We start from the raw sequence: 23,561 nt of genomic DNA, 5'->3' as shown, positions 1-23,561 counted from the left end.
TTTTCACACCTTCTACTAGCTAACAACAATCCACATGAACTGAAACTACCAGCTAGTTACATTACTTGGGCAGGTCAAAATTGAATTTGCCTGRAACCGAAAATATTGGATAGCTAACGAGCTTAGAATGAGCACAGCCAGGCCAGGAGCTTTTTATCAGCAATTTTGACATTTCACTTTGAGACATGAGCTAACTAGATAATGTTGACTAGCCTAGCTATCGTTACCTACAAATACAAAACACAAGTGTTTACACAGACTTACATTATATTATGTCCCTATATCCTGTTATCATATAGATGACACAAACGTACGCTAAACTCATGTATAAAAGACAGCGCTGGCGACATTTCTATCGCATCCTTCTATGATTTATTATTCGAGAACGTCAAGAGCTATGGTTGTCAACAATCCTACGACTTCCTAGTCTCGCGGGAATACAATGATGCATGGCTGCCACCTACTGTGCCATATGAGAAGTTTATTCTCATAAAACATTTTTTTTACAGGTTATCAATATTGTTCATTTTTCTCTGTTGTGTGTCAAACTAAATAGGCACCTTGATATTACGACCAACATTTGTGTATTCATGGACACATACAGTAATCCCAGTGAGTGACCTGCAGCATCCAGCTATGTGTATTGGCATTTCAATATGATAGACAAAGCAAATATTTGTTGGATCCAGAGCTTGAGGCTGGTAACTCTAATMAACTTATCCTCTGCAGCAGAGGTAACTCTGGGTCTTCCTTTACTGTGGCGGTCCTCATGAGAGCTAGTTTCATCATTGCGCTTGATGGTTTTTGCGAATACACTTGAAGAAACTTTCAAAGTTCTTGACATTTTCCAGATTGACTGAGCTTCATGTCTTAAAGTAATGATGGACTGTAATTTCTCTTTGCTTATTTGAGCTGTTCGTGCCATAATATGGACTTGGTCTTTTACCACAAATTAACTTTTAACAAGGCACACCTGCTAACTGAAATGCATTCCAGGTGACTACCTCATGAAGCTGGTTGAGAGAATGCCAAGCGTGTGCAATGCTGTCATCAAGACAAAGGGTGGCAACTGAAGAATCTCAAATTAAAKTATATTTTGATCGGTTTAACACTTTTTTGGTTACTACATGATTCCATATGTGTTATGTCATAGTTTTGATGTCTTCACTATTATTCTACAATGTAGAAAATAGTACAAATAAAGAAAAACCATGGGATGAGTAGGTGTGTCCAAACTTTTGACTGGTACTGTACATCATTGGGTCGTACAGGAGCAGGCGGTTACATCCCTGAATTTGATGTAGAGATATGTCGAAACTAACAGATTAACTGTCAGTATATTTAGTTGAACCTTTGGCAATAGTACATGCTCCAGTGGGTGGAGGATGCTCCACCAGTCAGAAATGTAGTATGGTCAGATTCCCTGTCTGTATTGAACAGTTTATCATCTGGAAAATCTAATAGGAGTGACCTACTATTGGAGGCATTAATGTTATTATGGAGAATCAAGAGACTGGGAGTAGTAGTGCGATTCTGCTGGGTCCCAGCCCACCTGGGAGTGAAATAGTAGACCAGGTAGCCAAAATGGCTTTAAAACTAGATAATTGATATTTGTGCTCCACTGGGTAGAGATGTGTGGTAGAAGAGGTAGGACTCAGAGCCCAAGGGTCAGCATTTATATGCCCTCCAAAGAACGGTTGGTGGACCAAGATTCAAGGGTCAGATTAAGAAGGAAGAAGTGGTGTTTGCTCAGTTGCGTCTAGGACTTTGTACATTGAAATCGGCATTATATCTGGTTGGCAAGCATGCAAATGGTTTGTGTACAGAGTGTATAATTTATGAAACAGTGAAGCATTTGTTGATGTATTGTTGTAAGTACCGGTATGTGGAAGAGAGAAATATTGACGTGTAGGGTTATTGAGGTTGAATGGGGATCAGGGTGTTGAAAGGGATTTTGGGGATAGGTTGTTAGAAGTTAGTAGGGCTGTTTTTATTTTCTTAGTAGTACCGTATTATATAAGAGGGTTTAATTTATCTTTATTACTGGTTTCTTTATTCAGTCTGTGAACTGTGATTGACTACACACTCCAGGACAGTAGGCGGTGGCATGCACCTCTAACATTTGTTTGCGGACCGCTATAATAATATAGAATACGAAGAACGGATACGGAAACGGCATATCAACGCTGGAGAAAAAATATGATAGCTACAGCTAGCAGTCTCTTAGCTCACGACGTGAACTGTTTCCTTCTGTAGCGTTTAATGATTGCACCGTTTCACAATATTGCAATAACAACAAATTGGGACCATTGCAGTAACCTTTGTAGAAATATATTTTTAGAAACGTATTGGTCTGTAAAAATTTATCGAAATTCAAGTTACCTAACCTATCGATTGGTTCAGGATTGCACATGAATATCTAGCTAGCTAGCTACAACAATCAAAATGGCCGACAACGAGAGCAATATGTCAAGTACAACAACAGGGGCAGATCATGTTACAGTATCTCAAGTTCCATGTGTTTCTGGATTGCAAGTTAACCAGAAGCATGTCGGCGAGAAATGCATTGAAGCAAATGCACCAGAGATCACCGAAGCGCAGGGCTTGACAGATTTCCTGCAAAGCTGCACAAAAGAGGAGACATTCGTTGCAAAGGACTCCCAGGAGGTTGTCAGCCAAACTGAAGACCATGAACAACAACCTGAACAGAACATAATAACTTCTATTGTTGAGACCTCAGGTATTGCAACGGGAGCAGAGTATTCTACAGTCAGTGCTGACTTTGTAAATGCTCTTGCACCTGGGACCACCATAATTTATGTGCAACCAGATGGTAGTTTTGTTGAGGGATCAGGTCTGACTGAAGAGGAGCAGCAACAGCTAGTGGAGCAGTTGTCCAAACAACAGCTTATCACAGTGACTGAGAATGAGGCTGCTCGTCTGTTTGAACAAAATCAAGGCATCAAAACAGTCCCTACTACTTCGTCACAGATACAGTATACTATTCCCAGTACAGCACTGGCTCCCAACGAACTGCAACAAGTGATAGAGCAAGTTACCAAATCTCAGCAATTCATGGCCCAGACACCCAAGGGATCGGAGCAGGTTGTGACCACATTGGATCCCACAACTGGCTTGTTCACGACTGTAGCATCTTCAGAGATTGCAGTAGCAAGCCCACAGCCACTGGTCACTATGCAGAATGCATCACAGAAGCTGAAGAATGTTGCGAAACAAGTGGCACTTCAGTCCCACAATGGTACACGCCTGGTTCAGAAAAAGGTAACAACTTTTGGGATTTGTTTATGTATTCTATGTTATAATTTAGTTAGTAATACAAATTATTGATTGTGACTTTCACTGATATGTAGTATGCTTAATTGTCCAATTCTGTTTTTTAAGGAGAAAAAAGCTAATATTCGATCATTGCACTTTAATCAGCTGCATGAAATCTGTCTGGCAATTATGACCGCCACTGACATTTAATATTGTTTATATTTTACCAGCAGGAAACCATCAGAATCCAAGTCCAGATACCCTCTGGAAAGCAGGAGGGGAAAGGACCTACACAGACTACCATTTCAATCCCTCAACAGAAGAACTTGGCTGTGGCCAGTCAAGGCCAGCAAGTCAAAGTGTCTACGAATGGCAGTGTGAGCAACAGCCCCCAGATCATCCACATCACACCCATAGTTGGACAGCAACAGTACTTCCTACAGCAGAACCCTGGAGACCCTCCTATTCAGCTGCTACTGCAGAGCTCAACACCTGTGGTTGGGAGCCTGGTTCCCGTTGTGCACAAACTGCCCATACCTGTTCAGACCCCTGTCCAGCAGCCTTCAGGTAAGGCCCCGGTCAATGGCACAACAGTCACAGCAATTAAACCTGCCACGTCTGTCTCTGTCCCCACAGTGGAAAAAGTCAAAAGGGTCAAAACCAGAATGAAAAAGGCACCGAAAATCAAAACGCGTTCCGGGAGGGTGTCCAGACCGCCCAAGTACAAGGTGAAGGACTATAAGTTCATCAAGACAGAGGATTTGGCCGAGAGCCATCAGTCAGATTCTGACGACTACTCTGAAATCAGTGTGGAGGAAGATGAAGATGGTGAGGATGGTAAAAAGGGAGCAGCATCTATGATTTACAGTCACAAGCGGAAGGCCTTTCAATGTGATACGTGCGATAAAGCTTACATAGGCCATGGAGGTCTGTCCAGACACTACAGGCTGAACCCCTCCCACGGTGAACTGAAGTCACTTCCTGAAGGGACCTCTAAAACAGACAGCCCTGGTAAAAGCGCAGACGCTGGGCCCGAACATAAGAAGCCGACTGAAGAAAGTAATGCAAGCAGTGTTAAAATGACATCAGGTCCTGAGAAAAGTGAGGCCACAGAGAAAACAGCTGCTGCAATGTCAACCACTCAACAAAAAGTAAGACCCTAGAAAGTTACCGTCTCAACCAATGTTGACAAAAAATGACCATTGGTATGTTTACAACCCATAGCTAATTTAGCCTAAAGCTAATATGGTTATGTTTGTCTGTTATAGTGCCAGTTTCTTGGACACAGACTAAGCCTAGTCCTGTTCTAAAAATACAAATCTCTTGAAATAGCTTTAGTTCAGGACTAGGCTTAATCTGTGTCTGGGAAACCGATCCATAGTGTTTTACTGATTCTGTTGTACATCCACAGGCGGATACCACAGCAACCCAAGGAGTAGCAGCTTCTACCAGGCAGGCTGTGGTCCAGACTCGGGGACCAGGGAGGCCCAGAGGACGAGGCAGACCACCTACCAAAGCACACCCAGCGGTGAGACTGGGGCGACCTCCAAAGCTAGGAGGGGGAGCTGCCAGCGTGGAGCAGCAGACCCAGAGTAGGAAAGCATGGCTCAAAGAGGTACATCAAATTAAGCGTCAGGATTAGAAAACGTTACTACCATAAAAAATGTGCTCAAAAGCATTTTGTTCTAAGAATGCAACACATAGCGATGCTGTGAGTATCACATCTGAAAATCATACCTACCAATGGTGCTAATGACAAAGGATAGGAATGTGTATATACTAGTACTTTAATACGTCACTTGTCCCCTGTTTAGGTGACACACGAATGTGACAATGAAGAACTAATGGAGACTGTGCTCCCTCGTCTGGCTAAGGTCATGACTGTCTGGGAGTTCCTCCTGATGAAGGTACGGTCACCACCTGAAAAACAATGCAATAAAAAAGAAGTTACGCAATACATGGTTTTTGCTACACAATGTTTGAATGCATTGTGATATAGTGGGAAAATTGGATGATCACATTTTAGGCTTGATATGGAAGCTAATTACCTCTGGACAAATGGTGGATTTTTTTATCATATTTTTAGCAACAGTCAAATAAAGAATAAGATGTTCTGTTTTTAGTTTACTGAATAAGTGTATCCCATTTAACCTAAGGTGGAGAAGGGGCGGCAACCCAAAACCCAGTTTTCGGATGTGTACCGGGAGTTTGAGAAGCTCCACAGTCAGGTGAAGAAGATGGCCCAAGACTACATCAGTAACCCTCAGGGTGTCCACATGGCCTTGGAGGTCCACAATGTAGAGGTAAAAATTAATACATAATATTTTCCTACTAGCACTGACTTTGCTGATAACTACTTTGAGGGAAAATGTACTTGCCTACGACTGTGATATGTGGTTGTCTCACCCAGCTATRTTAAGATGAATGSACTAATTGTAAGTCACTCTGGATATGAGCATCTGCTAAATTACTAAATTGTTATTCCATCTTGGAATCAAAATGTAGAGTAAAATGTTCATACTGTACATCCTGTCACTTAGGTTGCCAAATCTCTTGGCATCTTCGATGAGGTGAACAAGTTCAAAGTTCTGAACCCTCCAACTCAGCAGAATGTCACCGACATGGCAACCAAGAATGTCCACTACATGGAGGTAAGGAGAGCACTATTTAATTTAGACCACACACTTCTCTACACTTATGGAATTATTATGGATTCTTTTCATAATAATGAATTGTTATGAGATGCTCAGACTTTAGTAATTGTTAGATTGATGTAAGTCTTTCTCTACCTAGAATTCTAAAATGTTACCTCCAACAAAGAGGTTTAAAATGGAAAACCAGGCTGGTGTTCAGATCCATCAGAACGGCATTAAGACTTTCACAAAAGGTATGTTGTATTTTTATACCTGATGCTACTAACAATTTCTGGATAGATATTTGCTATATGTCCAAAGCAGATCACTTTTCACTATCTTCTGCTTTATTTTCCCTGTATCCTCTCAGAATCAAGTGAGGCCAAAGTAGAGAACACCGCAACAACAAGCATGAAGTACATTTCACCACATACTGAGGTGGCCACCAAGAGCTCCGTGGGCCCTCAAGTCACTCAGACTGCTACCATCACACCACAGGTCATCTCATCTAACCCTGAGACGAACATAACACCCATGGAACTGATCCAGGATCACTTATCCAACAGCATGACAGAGACCGTTGACTCAGTAGGAGGAGAGGAGGCCATGGAGACAGATCAGGGTGTGTCTGGTACAGAACCTACCGAGGTCCTGAGCACCAGTGACATAGCGGATCAAATGAAGGAGCTAGAGAAGGCCTTGGCCACAGACCCAGTCGCAGTTGATCAGCAGCCCAGGAGTATTCAGCCGCAGCAGTCCAACCCTACCCCAGTCCAGCAGAGTGGCCTGACCCAGGCTGCCTCCACCTCCAGCGGACTAGGCCAGGTGGTGGTTCAGGAGGCCCAGGGCTGCCAGGAGGTCCAGGAGATCTACATCCAGACGGAGGGGCTGACCATGCACCTAGCAGAGGGCCAGGAGGGCGAATTGGCCTCGGAGCGCATCGTCATCGTCAACGGGCCTGACGGCACCACTATGCACATCCGCGCRCCTGAAGGAGTCCCTCTGGAAGCAGTCCACGCTCTGCTTGGTATTGAGGCTGAGGGGAAAACACAGCAGTGATGATTTGTTTTGTTCCTCCACACCCGGCCACATCTCTCTTTTCCATCTGGTGGATTTTAAGTGTATTCCTGGTATTCTTTGTAAATTTGTAAACGTTCTTTTCGTTGTGGTGTTTTCATCCTTTAACAAGTGCTTAGTTTGTGATATGTTTATATGTAGATAAATATCAAAGCAGTACAAAAAAAAGTTGCACTATTTTATTACTTTTTATATATTTGGGTGTAACATTTTCCAAAAATAGGTTTCTAATACCATTGGAAATGAATGCAAATGAGGGGAAATAAAATCAAAAGTTAAGAAATTGTGGTTATTAATTTCCATGTTTCATTTGTGACTCATTGTTGCAGTACAACCATTTCATATGCTGTACAGTTGAACTAATTTTCCTAATAAAGGATGCGAGAACCAAATCATTCTATTATTTCATGGAGTTGAAACCAGCAGCATTGCTGTGCATGAATTCCTTTGTAATGGCCATACAGTAGTTGTCATCTATTTATGGACTTGTTAGTACAGCAGCCATACGTCCATAAACAGAATAGAATGTTCCAACTGAAGTTCGTTAAATTGGCCTATGCCCTGTCTCTAAAAGAAGACCCTCTAACAGTAACTTTGCCCTGTCATCTGTGTACGGCTGATACAGCCAGCAGGAGAGGTACACCATTGAAAGGTCTGGGTTAGTTGTGTGAGCTAGTTCCTGAAGAATAGCCTGTTTCAGAGTCAGTTCTTGCTTGTAGGCTTCATAGAGCTTGGAGGAGACGTCTGCTGCAATGAAAAGAGACATATTTCATAAAACATAAATGATCCATACTAAAAACACCTCAAGGGCCAGATACAAATTAAGCCTACCATAGAACTAAAACGCAATTGAGAATCTCCATTGAAAGTGTTTTTTAGTCTAGAACTTGGTGTAGTCTGGGAAACCGGTTCAATGTGTATTTTCAAAGCACAGGGCATCTAAAACGGATTAATAGTCTCACCGAACTGTGACGTAGGCCAGGTCTGAAACAAAGGAGTTTGTCTTCCTCCTGTTCCATACTGGAATGTCTCCAGATCGATGATCCCCTTCTCAGAGGAAACTAACTTCTCCATTTTTGATACAATACGAGTCTGATGGAAATAAAAACAATTGTCAGTAATGACACCGACAGCACAATTGTAGCCTGGTCCCAGATATGTTTGTGTTGTGACAATGACCATTGAGTTTGCAAGACAGTACAAACAGATCTGGAACCAGGCTACAATTGTTGGTGTTTCCAGAGAGAAAAAGAGAAGGTGGAACCATCCTCAATCAAGATTTGGCAGATTCTTCCACAATCTTTGGTTCTGTTCAATAATGGCACAAATGATCGACTCACCATTTTGTCCACGACACTTAGCAACTTGTCACACTCCTCTTCTAGTTCTCTACTGTTTTCAAATGCATTCTCTGAATTGGAGCTGGCAGAGGTGTCCTGATCCGCCATCATGACTTGCATCTCTTTCTGTGAACTGATTTTAATAAAGGGATAAGGAGGGGTGCACTTTAAGAGGTCTCTCACATTGGCATGACTTTCCTCCCAATTCTGTCTAATAATCCATGGATTTATACATGTATTATTATCCTACTACAAATCTTACAACAACAGCTTCATTGGTAGAAACCACACATTGCAGAACATGGATTGACTTACCTTTTATTGAATCCTAAATTGACTATCTTATTTGCCATGGTGGATCCTTCATCATTCATTCGGTCCCATTTCAGAATCAGATTGTGCCAGTCTGCTGCGTTGTCCTTCACTTTCCTTGCACTGCCAGTCACTGCAGACTGGAACTTTCTGCCAGGAGTGGTCGTCTCTGATCCTTGTAGGCCTACTGGGGAAAAGACAGAAACACTTCTATGTGTGGCCTAAGAGAGTGTGCCTGCCTGCTAGTGTCTTTGGTGTGGCCAAAGATATGGGAAGAGGTAATTTACTGACAACCAGGTAATGGGTAGATGAGTATATTAAATTAATTTGTATTGCATAGATAGAAGATGAAATAAAACATAGCAAGTGATTCACCAGCTGACACAGGGCGTCTTACTAACTACCATTATGATTCTAAGGATGTAGCCAGAGCCATATATTTCATATTTAACAAAAATATAAACGCAACATGCAACAATTTCAATGATTTACAGAGTTACAGTTCATATAAGGAAATCGGTCAATTTATATAAATGTATTAAGGCCCTAATCTATAGATTTCACATGACTGGGCAGGAGCACAACCATGGGTGGGCCTTAGAGGGCCCAGGCCCAGCCAATCAGAATGAGTTTTTCCCCACAAAAGGGCTTTATTACAGACAGAAATAATCCCCAGTTTCATCAGCTGTCCGAGTGGCTGGTCTCAGAAGATCCCGCAGGTAAAGAAGGCGGATGTGAAGGTCCTGGGCTGGCGTGGTTACAAGTGGTCCCGTGTGGCTCAGTTGGTAGAGCATGGCGCTTGGAACGCCAGGGTTGTGGGTTCATTCCCCACGGGGGGACCAGGATGAATAAGGATGAATAAGGATGAATATGTATGAACTTTCCAATTTGTAAGTCGCTCTGGATAAGAGCGTCTGCTAAATGACTTAAATGTAAATGTAAATGTCTGCGGTTGTGAGGCCGGTTGGATATACTGCCAAATACTCCAAAACGACATTGGAGGCAGCTTAGAGTAGAGAAATTCATATTCAATTCTCTGGCAACAGCTCTGGTGGACATTCCTGCAGTCTGCATGCCAATTGCACGATCCCTCAAAACTTGAGACATCTGTGGTGTTGTGTGACAAAACTGCACACAAAAAAATTGTCAGAGATTCCAGTCACCCAAGTCATAGACTGTTTTCTCTGCTACCGCACGGCAAGCGGTACTGGAGCGCCAAGTCCAGGACCAAAAGGCTCCTTAACAGCTTCTACCCCCAAGCCATAAGACTGCTGAACAATTAATCAAATGGCCACCAGACTATTTACATTGACCCCCCCTCCATTTGTTTTGTACACTGCTGCTACTCGCTGTTTATTATCTATGCATATTCACTTTACKCCTACCTACATGTACATTGACTCGGTACCGGTACCCCTGTATATAGCCTCATTGTTGTTATTTTATTGTGTTACTTTGTTTTCTTTTTTACTTTAGTTTATTTCGTTGTTCTTGAACTGCACTGTTGGTTAAGGTCTTGTAAGTAAGCATTTCACGGTAAGGTATTAACTTGTTGTATTCGGCGCATAAAACAAATAATGTTTGATTTGATTTTAGAGTGGCCTTTCATTGTCCCCAGCAGGTGCACCTGTGTAATGATCATGCTGTTTAATCAGCTTCTTGATATGCCACACCTGTCGGGTGTAACGTCAATTTGAATAGTTTACTTCGCTACTTGAGTCATCTCTCTCACTCGCTCTCTCCCCGCCATCCAATGAGAGCATTTGTTGTTCCTCGACCACGAGACACTTGCATTCGGTCTGCATGGTCAATGCAGCATATGCAACAATGTTGATGACAACGATGATGTTTGCACTTTGCTTCTTAATATAAATCCACTAGCGTTATATAATTAATATTAGTTTGTGTTTCTTACATCTGCAAACAGCTTGTTTGTCTTTTATTCGCAAGTTGGGTCTAAATTTTGTTAGCCGCTAATGCTAATCACTAGTTAGCTGGCTAACTAGCTAATAAATGTACTGAATCAGAGGACACATAATTAGCTATACAGCCTAATAATACCAGTGATGGTGTAGACCTAAATCAGCATGATGTTTGTATAACAGCATCTTCTAAATCAACGAGGAACACAAAGCATGAAGTAGCCAACGATTATAGGGTCCCCAAGGAAACACAACACTTTTGTTCCTACCTTGTCACAATAACTCCTCCCTGGCATTTTAATTCCTTGTCATGTCAAACAACACTGTATTCAAATTGTCAACTATTATATTCTAACTATAGAATTAGAATAATCATATTTCCATGATTCCAACAGTTCACACAAGTGTTTTAATCTCAATCACTAGCCAAATCGCAATTGTAACATTTGGTGAAAAATAAGGCCGAGATGATTTGCCCATATCGTGCAGCCCTATGGGGCAGTATGGAAATMATCTCAAATGAGTGCAGGAAATGCAAAAATTTATAAATGCTGAAAAGTATTTTTATTTTAAGTTAAATTGAACAGTATAAAAGAATCAGAATGGAGAACGACCCATTGAAATCCCTTAGAATATAGGTGTTGCCACCCTAGGGTTACGTAGTACTAAGCTAATTTAACCAGATGGCGCCGACAAAGATGGTCATCTCGCTTCAAGCCCTTAGATCATGGAGAGGTCCAGGGCTCTCTTGAGCCTGAACATCCTGTCGTTGTACACTTTCTCTGGGAGACGCCGCAGGGCCTCTTTCTTCAGCTCAGGATGAGATAGCAAAAGCTCAGGATTGCCAGCCCGGCGGAGATACAATCTTCTGCAAAATCATTCGCAAGGAGATTCCTGCAAAAATATTATTTGAAGATGGACTTGAAGCGAGACTTGAAGTATTTCATTGCAGTATTTCATTCATTGCAGTCCTATGCAGTATTTCATTTTTTTAATGTATTATTTCTTACATTGTTAGCCCAGCAAATCTTAAAAGTCTTATTACATACAGCCAGGAAGAACTATTGGATATAAGACGGATGTCAACTTACCAACATTACGACCAGGAATACGACTTTCCCGAATCGGATCCTCTGTTTGGACCAACACCCAGGACAATGAATCTAATCCCAGAAGCCGACCCAAGACAACGGCGCCGCAGAAGGGGCAGACGGAGCGACCTGGTCAGGCTCCATAGACATGCACATCGCCCACCGCTTCCGAGTATACTACTCGCCAATGTCCAGTCTCTTGACAACAAGGTAGARGAAATTAGAGCAAGGGTTGCCTTCCAAAGAGACATCAGAGATTGCAACATTCTCTGTTTCACAGAAACATGGCTCTCTTGGGATACGTTGTCGGAATCGGTTCAGCCACCGGGCTTCCCCATGCATCGCGCCGACAGAGATAAACACCTCTCTGGGAAGAGGGGGTGTATGCTTCATGATTAACGACTCACGGTGTAATCATAACAACATACAGGAACTCAAGTCCTTTTGCTCACCCGACCTAGAATTCCTCACAATCAAATGCCGGCCATATTACCTTCCAAGAGAATTCTCGTCAGTTATTGTCACAGCTGGGTACATACCACCTCAAGCAGTCACCAAGACAGCCCTAAAGAAACTACACTGGACTCTATATAAAGTGGAAACCATATATCCTGAGGCTGCATTTATTGTAGCTGGGCATTTTAACAAAGCAAATTTGAGAACAAGGCTACCTAAATTCTATCAGCATATTGATTGCACTACGGGTGGGGTTCTTGACCACTGCTACTCCAACTTCCGCGATGCATACAAAGCCCTCCCCCGCACTCCCTTCGGCAAATCCGACCATGATGCCATCTTGCTCCTACCGTCTTATAGGCAGAAACTCAAACAGGATGTACCCTTGACTTGAACCATTCAATTCTGGTCTGACCAATCAGAATCCATGCTTTAAGATTGTTTTGATCACGCSYACTGGGATATGTTCCAGACCAGCCTCAGAGAATAACATCAACCTATACACTGACACGGTGAGTGAATTTATAAGGAAGTGCATTGGAGATGTTGTACCCACTGTGACTATTAAAACCTACCCTAACCAGAAACTGTGGATGGATGGCGGCATTCGCGTAAAACTGAAAGCGCGAACCACCGCATTTAACCATGGAAAGAGGTCTGGGAATATGGCTGAATTTAAACAGTGTTGTAGTTATTCCCTCCGCAAGACAATCAATCAAGTGAAATGCCGGTACAGGGACAAAGTGGAGTCGCAATTCAGCGGCTCGGACACGACACGTATGTGGCAGGGTCAACAGGAAATCACAGACTACAAAAAGAAAACCAGCCATGTCACAGACACCGACGTCACGCTTCCAGACAAACTAAACACCTTCTTTGCCCGCTTTGAGGATAATACAGCGCCACCGTCGCGGCCCGCAAACAAGAACTTCTCTATGGCCGACATGAGTAAAACATTTAAAAGTGTTAACCCTCGCTAGGCTGCTGGCCCAGACGGCATCCCTAGCTGCGTCCTCAGAGCATGCGCAGACCAGCTGGCTGGTGTGTTTACGGACATATTCAATCGCTCCCTATCCCAGTCTGCTGTCCCCACATGCTTCAAGGTGGCCACCATTGTTACAAAACCAAAGAAGGCAAAGATAACTGAACTAAATGACTACTGCCCCGTAGCACTCACTTCTGTCATCATGAAGTGCATTGAGAGACTAGTCAAGGATCATATCACCTCCACCTTACTGGCCACCCTAAACCCACTTCAGTTTGAATACCGCCCTACCAGGTCCACAGACGATGCAATCGCCATCACACTGCACACTGCCATATCCCATCTGGACATGAGGAAAACCTATGTAAGAATGCTGTTCATTGATTACAGCCCCACATTCAACACCATAGTACCCTCCAAGCTCATCATCAAGCTGGAGACCCTGGGCCTCAACCCCGCCCTGTGCAATTGGGTCCTGAACTTTGATGGGCCGCCCCCAGGTGGTGAAAGTAGGAAACAACATCTCCACCCCGCAGACCCTCAACACTGGAGCCCCACAAGGGTGTGTGCTCAGCCCCCTCCTGTACTCCCTGTTCGCTCACGACTGTGTGGCCACGCACGCCTCCAACTCAATCATAAAGTTTGCAGACGATACAACAGTAGTGGGCTTGATTACCAACAACGACGAGACAGCCTACAGGGAGGAGGTGAGGGTTTGTGGTGTCAGGAAAACAACCTCTCACTCAACGTAAACAAAACAAAGGAGATGACTGTGAACTTCAGGAAACAGCAGAGGGAGCACCCCCCTATCCACATCGAAGTGACAGCAGTGGAGAAAGTGGAAAGTTTTAAGTTCCTTCGGCATACACATCAACGACAAACTGAAATGGTCCACCAACACAGACAGTGTGGTAAAGAAGGTGCAAGAGCGGCTCTTCAACCTCAGGAGGCTGATGAAATTTGGCTTGTCACCCAAAATCCTGACAAACTTTTATAGATTCACAATCGAAAGCATCCTGTCACAGCCTGGTACGGCAACTGCTCTGCCCTCAACCGCAAGGCTCTCCAGAGGGTGGAGAAATATATTGAAGGCATTTTGACATGGTTTGATGTGATATAACTATCGGCCATATTTAAATTGTATTTATGTTAAGATGCACAATGCATCACCGGGGGCAAACTACCTTCCCTCCAAGACACCTACAGCACCCGATGTCACAGGAAGGCCAAAAAGCTCATCAAGGACAACAACCACCTGAGCCGCTGCCTGTTCACACCGCTACGTATATACTGTATTTTATACCATATATTGCACCTTCCCTATGCCGCTCGGCCATCGCTCATCCATATATTTATATGTACATATTCTCATTCACACTTTAGATGTGTGTATTATGTAGTTGTTGGGGAACTGTTAGATTACTTGTTAGGTTTTACTGCAGTCGGGAACCAGAAGCACAAGCATTTCGCTATACTCGCATTAAAATCTGCTAACCATCTGTATATGAAAAAAACAATTTGATTTAACTTTTATTATTCAAAAACATAAAATAACGTCATACCGTCATTTTTTTTTTTTATACCGTGATATATTTTCTCCATATCGCCCAGACCTAGTAGCTTGCTACCTCTGGTCCAGGGCATCGTTCGAAGCTAGCTAGCTCGCTCAGCGGTGGTCCAATCAATCAACATTGAATTTGTTAACACCATCCACCTTATTCGCTAACACAAGACTGGAGTTGTTGCCTTACCTTCCATTGTTATTGTATATCCATGGTTTATACTATTCAAGTGAAGTTAGTTTATTGAAATACTCTTGTACTTTCTGAAACACACATTTCTTCCAAAGTCAACTTCCGCATATTTCTTCTTCTGGGTCTGACAGACTGTCAGCACCAGTGAAAATACTGCCACCTACCTCAGAGTACTGAATTACAAGGGATTTCAGTGTCTTGCACCTCCCAGTACATTCTCAGTAACACACACACAAATACATCATAAAGCTTCTGACATTAAAAACTGTTTATTAAATACTTTTCTCCATCAAAAAGATGACATACAGTAACTCATGTTAAATCCATAATGGGGGTTTTCATGACAGACTAATTTGTTCAACAGATGACAGGAGGACCACAGAATAAGATGATGTATGAAATAGCTATCAATGTATGTTTATCTCTGTCAAAGTCATTTATTGGTTGGGGGGGTCATGTGCTGCTGTGTGTGGCTGACTGTCGGTCCCAGAGTCTCCCTCAGCCGGTGCCTGGTGGTACAGAGTGTGTAGGCGCTCAGCATTTATATCAGCATCCTCTGCCCCTTCACAACACCGCTGCCAGATTTGGGGGATAGCATCGATTCCATAGTGTGCCCCTGCAATGGCCCCTGCCATGCAGGCAATGGTGTCTGTGTCTCCCCCCAAGGCCAGACTGTACGCCATTGTCCTCTCCAGGCCACCATAGCGCTCAGGCAGACCCTCCCGGGGTTCCAGGCAGTGCAGCACACAGAAGATGGCAGTAGGGACAGAATGCAGGGCTGCAATGCCATTGCCTGAGTACAAACACAGAAAGAAGTACATATTTAGAGTGAACTAAAATTGCTAATCTATCATACTAGCTAGTGATAAGTGATAAACTAGTAAATTATATTCCAAGACCAGTAGAGAATAACACAATTCTAGAGGGATAATGCCACCATTGAATATTGATTGTATTTACCCCATAAGTCAATACTGACCTAACTCAGATATGACCTCTTCAATGCTGACACTGTTGTTCCTTTCCATCAGATCCTTGACTCTGTGCAGTCGATCACAGAATGGGAACTCTGACTCGCTGAAGCTGGAGATACAAAACAGAACAAGAAAAGTTGAGAACCAAAAACTCTCCTCCATGCAACAGTTATTTCTTCAAGCACCCTAGAAAAGGCGTACCCTTATGTTAGAATTCGTCATTGGGCAWTTCCACGACAGGATAGCCCAGAGTCCACTCTGGAAATTTGACGTGTTTGTTTATTGTTTCAAACAATATGTCTAAAAATAAGCCAAATCAAAAAATGGGATCTTAATAATATTTTAAATTGTTGAATAAATTAATGTATTTTTTTTTTTATATATATAAATTATTTAGACACTCCATATTTTAGCATATACAGTTCACAGATCACAGGGTCTTACAGGAGGCACGTATAGGTCTACCAAGTGCCTAAAATTGCACCTTTCATCATCACATTCTCAAAAATAGTCAGTGATACAAATGTGAAAAGCATATCAAACATCTTTCCTCCCAATTAAGTTTCAATGTGAGATTTTCTTAATTTTTACTATTTTCTACATTGTAGAACAATAGTGAAGACATCAAAACTATGAAATAACAAATATAGAATCATATAGTAACCAAAAAAAGTGTTAAACAAACCTAAATTTATTTTATATTTCAGATTCTTCAAAGTAGCCTCTGTTTGCCAGGATGACAGCTTTGCACACTCTTGGAATTCTCTCAACCAGCTTCATGAGGTAGTCACCTGGAATGCATTTCAATTAACACATGTGCCTTGTTAAAAGTTAATTTGTGGAATTTCTTTCCTTCTTAATGCGTTTGAGCCAGTCAGTTGTGCTGTGACAAGGTAGGGTTGGTATACAGAAGATGGCCCTATTTGGTAAAAGACCGAGTCCATATTATAGCAAGAGCAGCTCAAATAAACAAAGAAAAATGACAGTCCATCATTGCTTTTAGACATGAAGGTCAGTCAATGTGGAACATTTCAAAAACTTTGAAAGTTTCTTCAAGTGCAGTCGCAAAAAACATCAAGCGCTATGATGAAATTGGCTCTCATGAGGACCGCCACAGGAATGGAAGACCCAGAGTTACCTCTGCTGCAGAGGATAAGTTCATTAGAGTTAACTGCACCTCAGATTGCAGCCCAAATAAATGCATCACGGAATTCAAGTAACAGACACATCAACTGTTCAGAGGAGACTGTGTGAATCAGGTCTTCATGTTCGAATTGCTGCAAAGAAACAACTACTAAAGGGCACCAATAAGAAGAGACTTGCTTGGGCCAAGAAACACGAGCAATGGACATTAGACCGGTGGAAATGTGTCCTTTAGTCTGGAGTCCAAATTGGAGATTTTATTTTTTTTGCGACGAGGTGTGGGTGAAAGGACGATCTCCGCATTTGTATTTCCCACCATGAAGCATGGAGGAGGTGTAATGGTGCTTTGCTGTTGACACTATCTTATTTATTTAGAATTCAAGGCACACTTAACCAGCAAGGCTACCACAGCATTCTGCACTGATACGCCATCCCTTCTGGTTTGCCTTTAGTGGGACTATCATTTGTTTTTCAACATGACAATGACCCAAAACACACCTCCAGGCTGTGTAAGGGCTATTTTACAAAGGAGACTGATGGAGTGCCGCATCAGATGACCTGGCCTCCACAATCTCCTGACCTCAACCACATTGAGAAGATTTGTGATGAGTTGGAACACAGAGTGAAGGAAAAGCAGCCAACAAGTGCTCAGCATATGTGGCAACTCCTTCAAGACTGTTGGAAAAACATTCCAGGAGAAGCTGGTTGAGAGAATGCCAAGTGTGCAAAGCTGTCATCAAGGCAAATGGTGGCTATTTGAATATATATTTTTGGTTACTACATGATTCCATGTGTTATTTAATAGTTTTGATGTCTTCACTATTATTCTACAATGTAGAAAATAGTACAAATAAAGAATAACCCTTAAAATGAGTAGGTGTTCTAAAACTTCTGACCGCTAGTGTATATTCCTGCTACCAGTCACTTTTCAGCCCTGTTTACATTTATATCCTACTACGAGTCATGTTTTATGTATAAACCTACCTCAACCACACCAGTCTACTGCACATTGAATAATGCATAAATATCATACCCCCKAAAAAATGCTAACCTCCCGTTATTGTAATGGTGAGAGGTTAACACGTCTTGGGGGTATGATATTTGTGCGTCTACAACTTTATCACTCATCATTATTCACAATTAATTCAGGACTATCCGTAATCATGGTACCATTCTCATTAATGTATAAGTGTTTTGAAACATATTGTATTCTTATTTACAATAAGAGACTCCAAAATGACACGCCTTATTTACCATTTCTATTGGGCACAAAATAATCTGAAACACAACCAAAACAAACAGCAAATGCATGCAACAAATTTGTAGAATAACAAGCTCAATGTAGTCATTTCGTGCTATAAATATGGGACCAAATACTAAACTTTTGACTACTTTAATACACATATACACCACCGTTCAAAAGTTTCGGGCCACTTAGAAATGTCCTTGTTTTTGAAAGAAAAGCAAATTTTTTGTCCAGTAAAATAACATCAAATTGATAAGAAATACAGTATTGACATTGTTAATGTTGTAAATGACTATTGTAGCTGGAAATGGCTGATTTTTAATGGAATATCTACAGTTGTAGTTGGAAGTTTACATACACTTAGGTTGGAGTCATTAAAACTCGTTTTTCAACCACTCCACAAATGTGTTGTTAGCAAACTATAGTTTTGGCAAGTCGGTGAGGACATCTACTTTGTGCATGACACAAGTAATTTTTCCAACAATGGTTTACCTACAGATTATTTCACTGTATCACAATTCCAGTGGGTCAGAATTTGACATACACTAAGTTGACTGTGCCTTTAAACAGCTTGGAAAATTACAGAAAATGATGTCATGGCTTTAGAAGCTTCTGATAGGCTAATTGACATCATTTGAGTCAATTGGAGGTGTACCTGTGGATGTATTTCAAGGCCTACCTTCAAACTCAGTGCCTCTTTGCTTGACATCATGGGAAAATCAAAAGAAATCAGCCAAGACCTCAGTCTGGTTCATCCTTGGGAGCAATTTCCAAACACCTGAAGGTACCACGTTCATCTGTACAAACAATAGTACACAAGTATAAACACCATGGAACCACGCAACCGTCATACCGCTCAGGAAGGAGACGCGTTCTGTCTCCTAGAGATGAACGTACTTTGGTGCGAAAAGTGCAAATCAATCCCAGAACAACAGCAAAAGGACCTTGTGAAGATGCTGGAGAAAACAGATACAAAAGTATCTATATCCACAGTAAAACGAGTCCTATATTGACATAACCTGAAAGGCCGCTCAGCAAGGAAGAAGCCACTGCTCCAAAACCGTCATAAAAAAGCCAGACTACGCTTTGCAACTGCACATGGGGACGAAGATTGTACTTTTTGGAGAAATGTCCTCTGGTCTGATTAAACAAAAATAGAACTGTTTGGCCATAATGACCATCGTTATGTTAGGAGGAAAAAGGGGGAGTCTTGCAAGCCGAAGAACACGGTCCCAACTGTGAAGCACAGGGGTGGCAGCATCATGTTGTGTGAGTGCTTTGCTGCAGGAGAGACTGCTGCACTTCACAAAATAGATGGCATCACGAGGAGGAAAAGTATGTGGATATATTGAAGCAACATCTCAAGACATCAGTCAGGAAGTTAAAGCTTGGTCGCAAATGGGTCTTCCAAATGGACAATGACCCCAAGCATACTTCCAAAGTTGTGGCAAAATGYCTTAAGGACAACAAAGTCGAGTTATTGGAATGGCCATCACAAAGCCCTGACCTCAATCCTATAGAAAATGTGTGGGCAGAACTGAAGCGTGTGCGAGCAAGGAGGCCTACAAACCTGACTCAGTTACACCAGCTCTGGCAGGAGGAATGGGTCAAAATTCACCCAACTTATTGTGGGAAGACAGTYGAAGGCTACCCAAAATATTTGACCAAAGTTAGACAATTTAAAGGCAATGCTACTAAATACTAATTGAGTGTATGTGAACTTCTGACCCACTGGGAATGTGATGAAAGAAATAAAAGCTGAAATAAATTGAATTTTTACTAGGATTAATTGTCAGGAACTGTGAAAAACTGAGTTTAAATGTATTTGGATAAGGTGTATGTAAACTTCCGACTTCAACTGTACATAGGCCCATTATCAGCGACCATCACTCCTGTGTTCCAATAGCACGTTGTGTTAGCTAATCCAAGTGTATCATTTTAAAAGGCCAATTGATCATTAGAAAATCCTTTTGCAATTATGTTAGCACAGCTGAAAACTGTTGTGCTAATTAAAGAAGCAATAATAGTGCAGGTGCTTCTACACCTGCATTGTTTGGGGTTTTAGGCTGGGTTTCTGTACAGCACTTTGAGATATCAGCTGATGTAAGAAGGGCTATATAAATACATTTGATTTGATTTTAAACTGGCCTTCTTTATAGAGAAATTGAGTATCTGGAGCATCAGCATTTGTGGGTTCGATTACAGGCTTCAAATGGCTGGAAACAAAGAACTTTCTTCTGAAACTCGTCGGTCTATTCTTGTTCTGAGAAATGAAGGCGAGAAATTGCCAAGAAACTGAAGATCCCGTACAARGCTGTGTACTACTCCCTTCACAGAACAGCGCAAACTGGCTCTAACCAGAATAGAAAGAGGAGTGGGAGTTCCCGGTGCACAACTGAGTAAGAGGACAAGTACATTAGTGTGTCTAGTTTGAGAAACAGACACCTCACAAGTCCTCAACTGGCAGCTTCATTAAATAGTACCCGCAAAACACCAGTCTCAACGTCAACAGTGAAGAGGTGACTCCGGGATGCTGGCCTTCTAAGCAGAGTTGCAAAGAAAAAGCTATATCTCAGACTGGCCAATAAAAAGAAAAGATTAAGATGAGCAAAAGAGCACAGACACTGGACAGACGAACTCTGACTAGAAGGCCAGCATCCTGGAGTCGCCTCTTCACTGCTGACGTTGAGACTGGTGTTTTGCGGATACTATTTAATGAAGCTTTTTAATCAGAACAACAGTTTTCAGCTGTGCTAACATAATTGCAAAAGGGTTTTCTAATGATCAAGTAGCCTTTTAAAATTATAAACTTGGATTAGCTAACACAACGTGCCATTGGAACACAGGAATGATGGTTGCTGATAATGGGCCTCTGTACGCCGATGTAGATATTCCATAAAAAATCAGCCGTTTCCAGCTACAATAGTCATTTACAACATTATCCATGTCTACACTGTATTTCTGATCAATTTGATGTTATTTTAATGGACAAAAAAATGTGCTTTCTTTGAAAAACAAGGACATTTCTAAGTGACCTCAAACTTTTGAACGTTAGTGTAAGTGAATTTGTCCCAATACTGTTGGTCCCCTAAAATGGGGGGGACTTTGTACAAAAAGAGCTGTAATTTCTAAAACGTTACACCCGATAAGGATGGATGAAAATACCCTGAAGCTGACAGTCTGCACTTTAACCTCAGTCATCATATAATTTCAAATCCAAAGTGCTGGAGTACAGAGCCAAAACAACAAAAAATGTGTCACTGTCCCAGTACTTTTGGAGCTCACTGCATATTATTATTACTACTACTACGATCACTGCATTGTTGGGAAAGAGCTCTCAAGGTAAGAATTTCACTGTACTGTTTTCACTGGTTGTATCCTTTGCACTTGGTAAATAAACGTTGACACTTTTTTACTATCTGTTTAAGTACTTACACTCTTGAGTCACTGCGAGCAGCATCTTCTGCTTCCACCTCCTCCATCTCTGAGATGAGTTTGTTGATAAACGTAGGCCTATGTGGCAGTTCCAAACCCCCCTGTAAAGAAAGGTGGACCGCGAGGGCCTGGAGCACTGCTCCATTGTAACCCAGAGAACAGGAGTGGGTCAGCATCGCACCAAGCCTGGAGTACTGGGGGCAGAGAGGGAGAGAAATAGAAGATACAGAGATAACAGAGAAAGCGAGAGCAGAGAAAGAGAGAGAGGATTTAAGTATGGCAGTGCCCAACAAGATAAACAGTCAAATTGGAATGGTTGTTAGGGTGACAGTAGCCTTATATCCTCCTCAAACAGAAAATCTGTTGAGTTTCTAGCTGGTTTTCAATCTGAGGAGGATGCAACCAGCAAGGACGGCCAGTAATGGTAGCCATTGTAGCCACTCGCCCCCACCACACATTCTATCACTAACCCTCCTAATGTCAACTGGGTTACTGAAAGCCAGCGCAAAAGGTGCAGCCCTCATCGCACCACCATTCCCAAAGGAGCCGTGGCCACTGAACTGAGCCCGAGCCGGCTGAAAGACATCATTAAGGTGTGGAGATGCAAGCTTCCTCAACACCTGGATCACACCTGCCCCGTACCCCCGCCCTGGAGAATGGCTGTATTCCTTTGCAAACCTGCAGAGAAAAAGCACCCAAACAAAATATTTACATTTTATAGATACTCAATACTACTGAAACTGTAATACACAGACAGACCGCTAACTGTCTACTTTACCTGCGTGCCATGTCTTGCTCATCGAACCCTGCCCTGGTCAGCAGAGACTGGACAACACAGCGCGTCATGGCAGTGTCATCACTGTACTGCAGAATACCTGGACACACACACACACACGATGACGACGATATGGTAGTGTGGTGGTGGGTGTCTGATATTAGGCTTAGAGGCACATTCACAGAAGACTGCTATAAATGTGTAGCCATTTCCCATTAAATATAGGTTATTGTTGCATTGAACAATCCACATATTTTATAGAGATTAGGATTAAGCGGGGAGGGGGGCTGAGGTAGATGCATGGTGATAAATGTGAGTATTTGTACTGAAATCTATTGTTTTTCAATATTAGTAGTGATCAATCTTGTCTCACCATCGCCGCGACTCTCATCCTCCAATCCGTTCAAATGCTGCAATACACGGTCCATGGGCACCTCCTCTGCACCTTCAAATTCTCCACCAACGCAGTCTCCCAGCACCGCAGCAACCAGTGCACCGCGGAACCGAGACAAAGAGGCTGGTCCTCCCGCTCCCCCTGACCGCACCGCAGTCATGGCCATGTTGTAACTTGTGAATGACTTTTGCTTGCTAAATTATCTGTACCCCCCTCTCTGTACAAGCGATTGATCTCCAGTTCGCTGACGATAGCTAGAACAAATCAACAACAATGTCGAGTCTCCTTTCCTGCTTCCTGTTGACGTTTAGTTGACTATTTGACCTATGAGAAACGTTGAGCGTTGCAGCTGGGAATAAACGATTTCGCTAGAACAATAACTAACCCAAGATAGTTCATCTGTGTCGTTTTCAATGGTATAAAATGAAGCATAGTGGGCAGAACAAGCAAGGAGGTGGGCACGAACTATCGAGATTCTATTGGTTAGTTCTAGCATTATTTGCATATTTTCGTTAGGGAACGCCTTCTCTGTGAAGTGCGCGTGTGTAATAACTAAATTCACCCTTGTACTCCTTGTGAACAACTTCACGTCTACAAAGCTTAATGCACTCTATTCGTAACATATTTTAGTTTTGTGAACAGAAAACTGTATTGATATCGGGGTTTTCTTCGATTAGAAAATTTGCAAAATGTCGGCCCAGTTCCATCTCGCTATATTACTGCAAGCCACTTGGCTTCCTCTCTTCAC

General features: G+C 42.3%; 4 protein-coding genes and 1 non-coding gene across 8 annotated transcripts in view; 2 read left to right on the top strand and 3 right to left on the bottom strand.

Annotated features, from left to right (window-relative positions):
- LOC111963447 (tectonin beta-propeller repeat-containing protein 2) overlaps positions 1 to 449 on the bottom strand; it is a 44,325-nt gene extending 43,876 nt beyond the window's left edge. Inside the window, exon 1 of the mRNA XM_023986895.2 lies at positions 265 to 449. The gene's annotated coding sequence lies outside the window, so the exon portion shown is untranslated. The remainder of the gene's footprint in view (positions 1 to 264) is intronic.
- A 1,744-nt stretch (positions 450 to 2,193) lies between these two features.
- znf839 (zinc finger protein 839) lies at positions 2,194 to 7,378 on the top strand. 2 transcript variants are annotated; one of them, XM_023986890.2, is made up of 8 exons: positions 2,194 to 3,282; positions 3,510 to 4,427; positions 4,688 to 4,891; positions 5,091 to 5,183; positions 5,433 to 5,579; positions 5,817 to 5,927; positions 6,070 to 6,163; positions 6,280 to 7,378. In XM_023986890.2, exons 1-8 carry the CDS (start codon positions 2,446 to 2,448, stop codon positions 6,966 to 6,968), a joined length of 3,093 nt encoding a protein of 1,030 aa, XP_023842658.1. In that variant the 5' UTR covers positions 2,194 to 2,445; the 3' UTR covers positions 6,969 to 7,378. The 2 variants fall into 2 exon arrangements, with proteins under 2 accessions (XP_023842658.1, XP_023842657.1); XM_023986889.2 differs by having other exon boundaries at positions 3,507 to 4,427.
- On the bottom strand, positions 7,151 to 14,980 carry cinp (cyclin dependent kinase 2 interacting protein). 3 transcript variants are annotated; one of them, XM_023986891.2, is made up of 5 exons: positions 14,844 to 14,980; positions 8,642 to 8,825; positions 8,327 to 8,459; positions 7,949 to 8,078; positions 7,151 to 7,733 (listed from the first exon to the last, which is right to left on the bottom strand). In XM_023986891.2, the coding sequence occupies exons 1-5, from the start codon at positions 14,848 to 14,850 to the stop codon at positions 7,531 to 7,533; spliced, it is 657 nt and encodes a 218-aa protein (XP_023842659.1). In that variant the 5' UTR covers positions 14,851 to 14,980; the 3' UTR covers positions 7,151 to 7,530. The 3 variants fall into 3 exon arrangements, with proteins under 3 accessions (XP_023842659.1, XP_023842661.1, XP_023842662.1); XM_023986893.2 differs by having other exon boundaries at positions 7,151 to 7,730; positions 14,844 to 14,955; XM_023986894.2 differs by having other exon boundaries at positions 8,642 to 8,822; positions 14,844 to 14,934.
- trnap-ugg (transfer RNA proline (anticodon UGG)) lies at positions 9,404 to 9,480 on the top strand. The gene has a single exon. It is a non-coding gene; the product is annotated as a tRNA-Pro (tRNA).
- A 112-nt stretch (positions 14,981 to 15,092) lies between the features above and the next one.
- On the bottom strand, positions 15,093 to 23,188 carry adprs (ADP-ribosylserine hydrolase). Its single transcript, XM_023986888.2, has 6 exons — positions 22,793 to 23,188; positions 22,423 to 22,519; positions 22,115 to 22,322; positions 21,645 to 21,838; positions 15,826 to 15,929; positions 15,093 to 15,639 (listed from the first exon to the last, which is right to left on the bottom strand). Exons 1-6 carry the CDS (start codon positions 22,977 to 22,979, stop codon positions 15,284 to 15,286), a joined length of 1,146 nt encoding a protein of 381 aa, XP_023842656.1. The 5' UTR covers positions 22,980 to 23,188; the 3' UTR covers positions 15,093 to 15,283.
- Positions 23,189 to 23,561: the final 373 nt, after the last annotated feature.

This window comes from Salvelinus sp. IW2-2015, linkage group LG4q.2 (assembly GCF_002910315.2).
Source record: "Salvelinus sp. IW2-2015 linkage group LG4q.2, ASM291031v2, whole genome shotgun sequence".
In the NCBI taxonomy this organism is placed as follows: Eukaryota; Metazoa; Chordata; class Actinopteri; order Salmoniformes; family Salmonidae; genus Salvelinus; species Salvelinus sp. IW2-2015.
This window is presented reverse-complemented; position numbering and strand designations above follow the sequence as displayed.

Coding starts and splice junctions, on each gene's coding strand:
- cinp (XM_023986891.2), bottom strand. Junction 8,460..8,641: donor AATTTAGGATTCAATAAAAG/GTAAGTCAATCC, acceptor TATTAAAATCAG/TTCACAGAAAGAGATGCAAG. Junction 7,734..7,948: donor CTGGCCTACGTCACAGTTCG/GTGAGACTATTA, acceptor TTTTCATTGCAG/CAGACGTCTCCTCCAAGCTC.
- adprs (XM_023986888.2), bottom strand. CDS start 22,979: ATGGCCATGACTGCGGTGCGGTCAGGGGGAGCGGGAGGACCAGCCTCT. Junction 22,520..22,792: donor GGATGAGAGTCGCGGCGATG/GTGAGACAAGAT, acceptor GTGTGTGTCCAG/GTATTCTGCAGTACAGTGAT. Junction 15,640..15,825: donor AGAGGTCATATCTGAGTTAG/GTCAGTATTGAC, acceptor GTTTGTACTCAG/GCAATGGCATTGCAGCCCTG.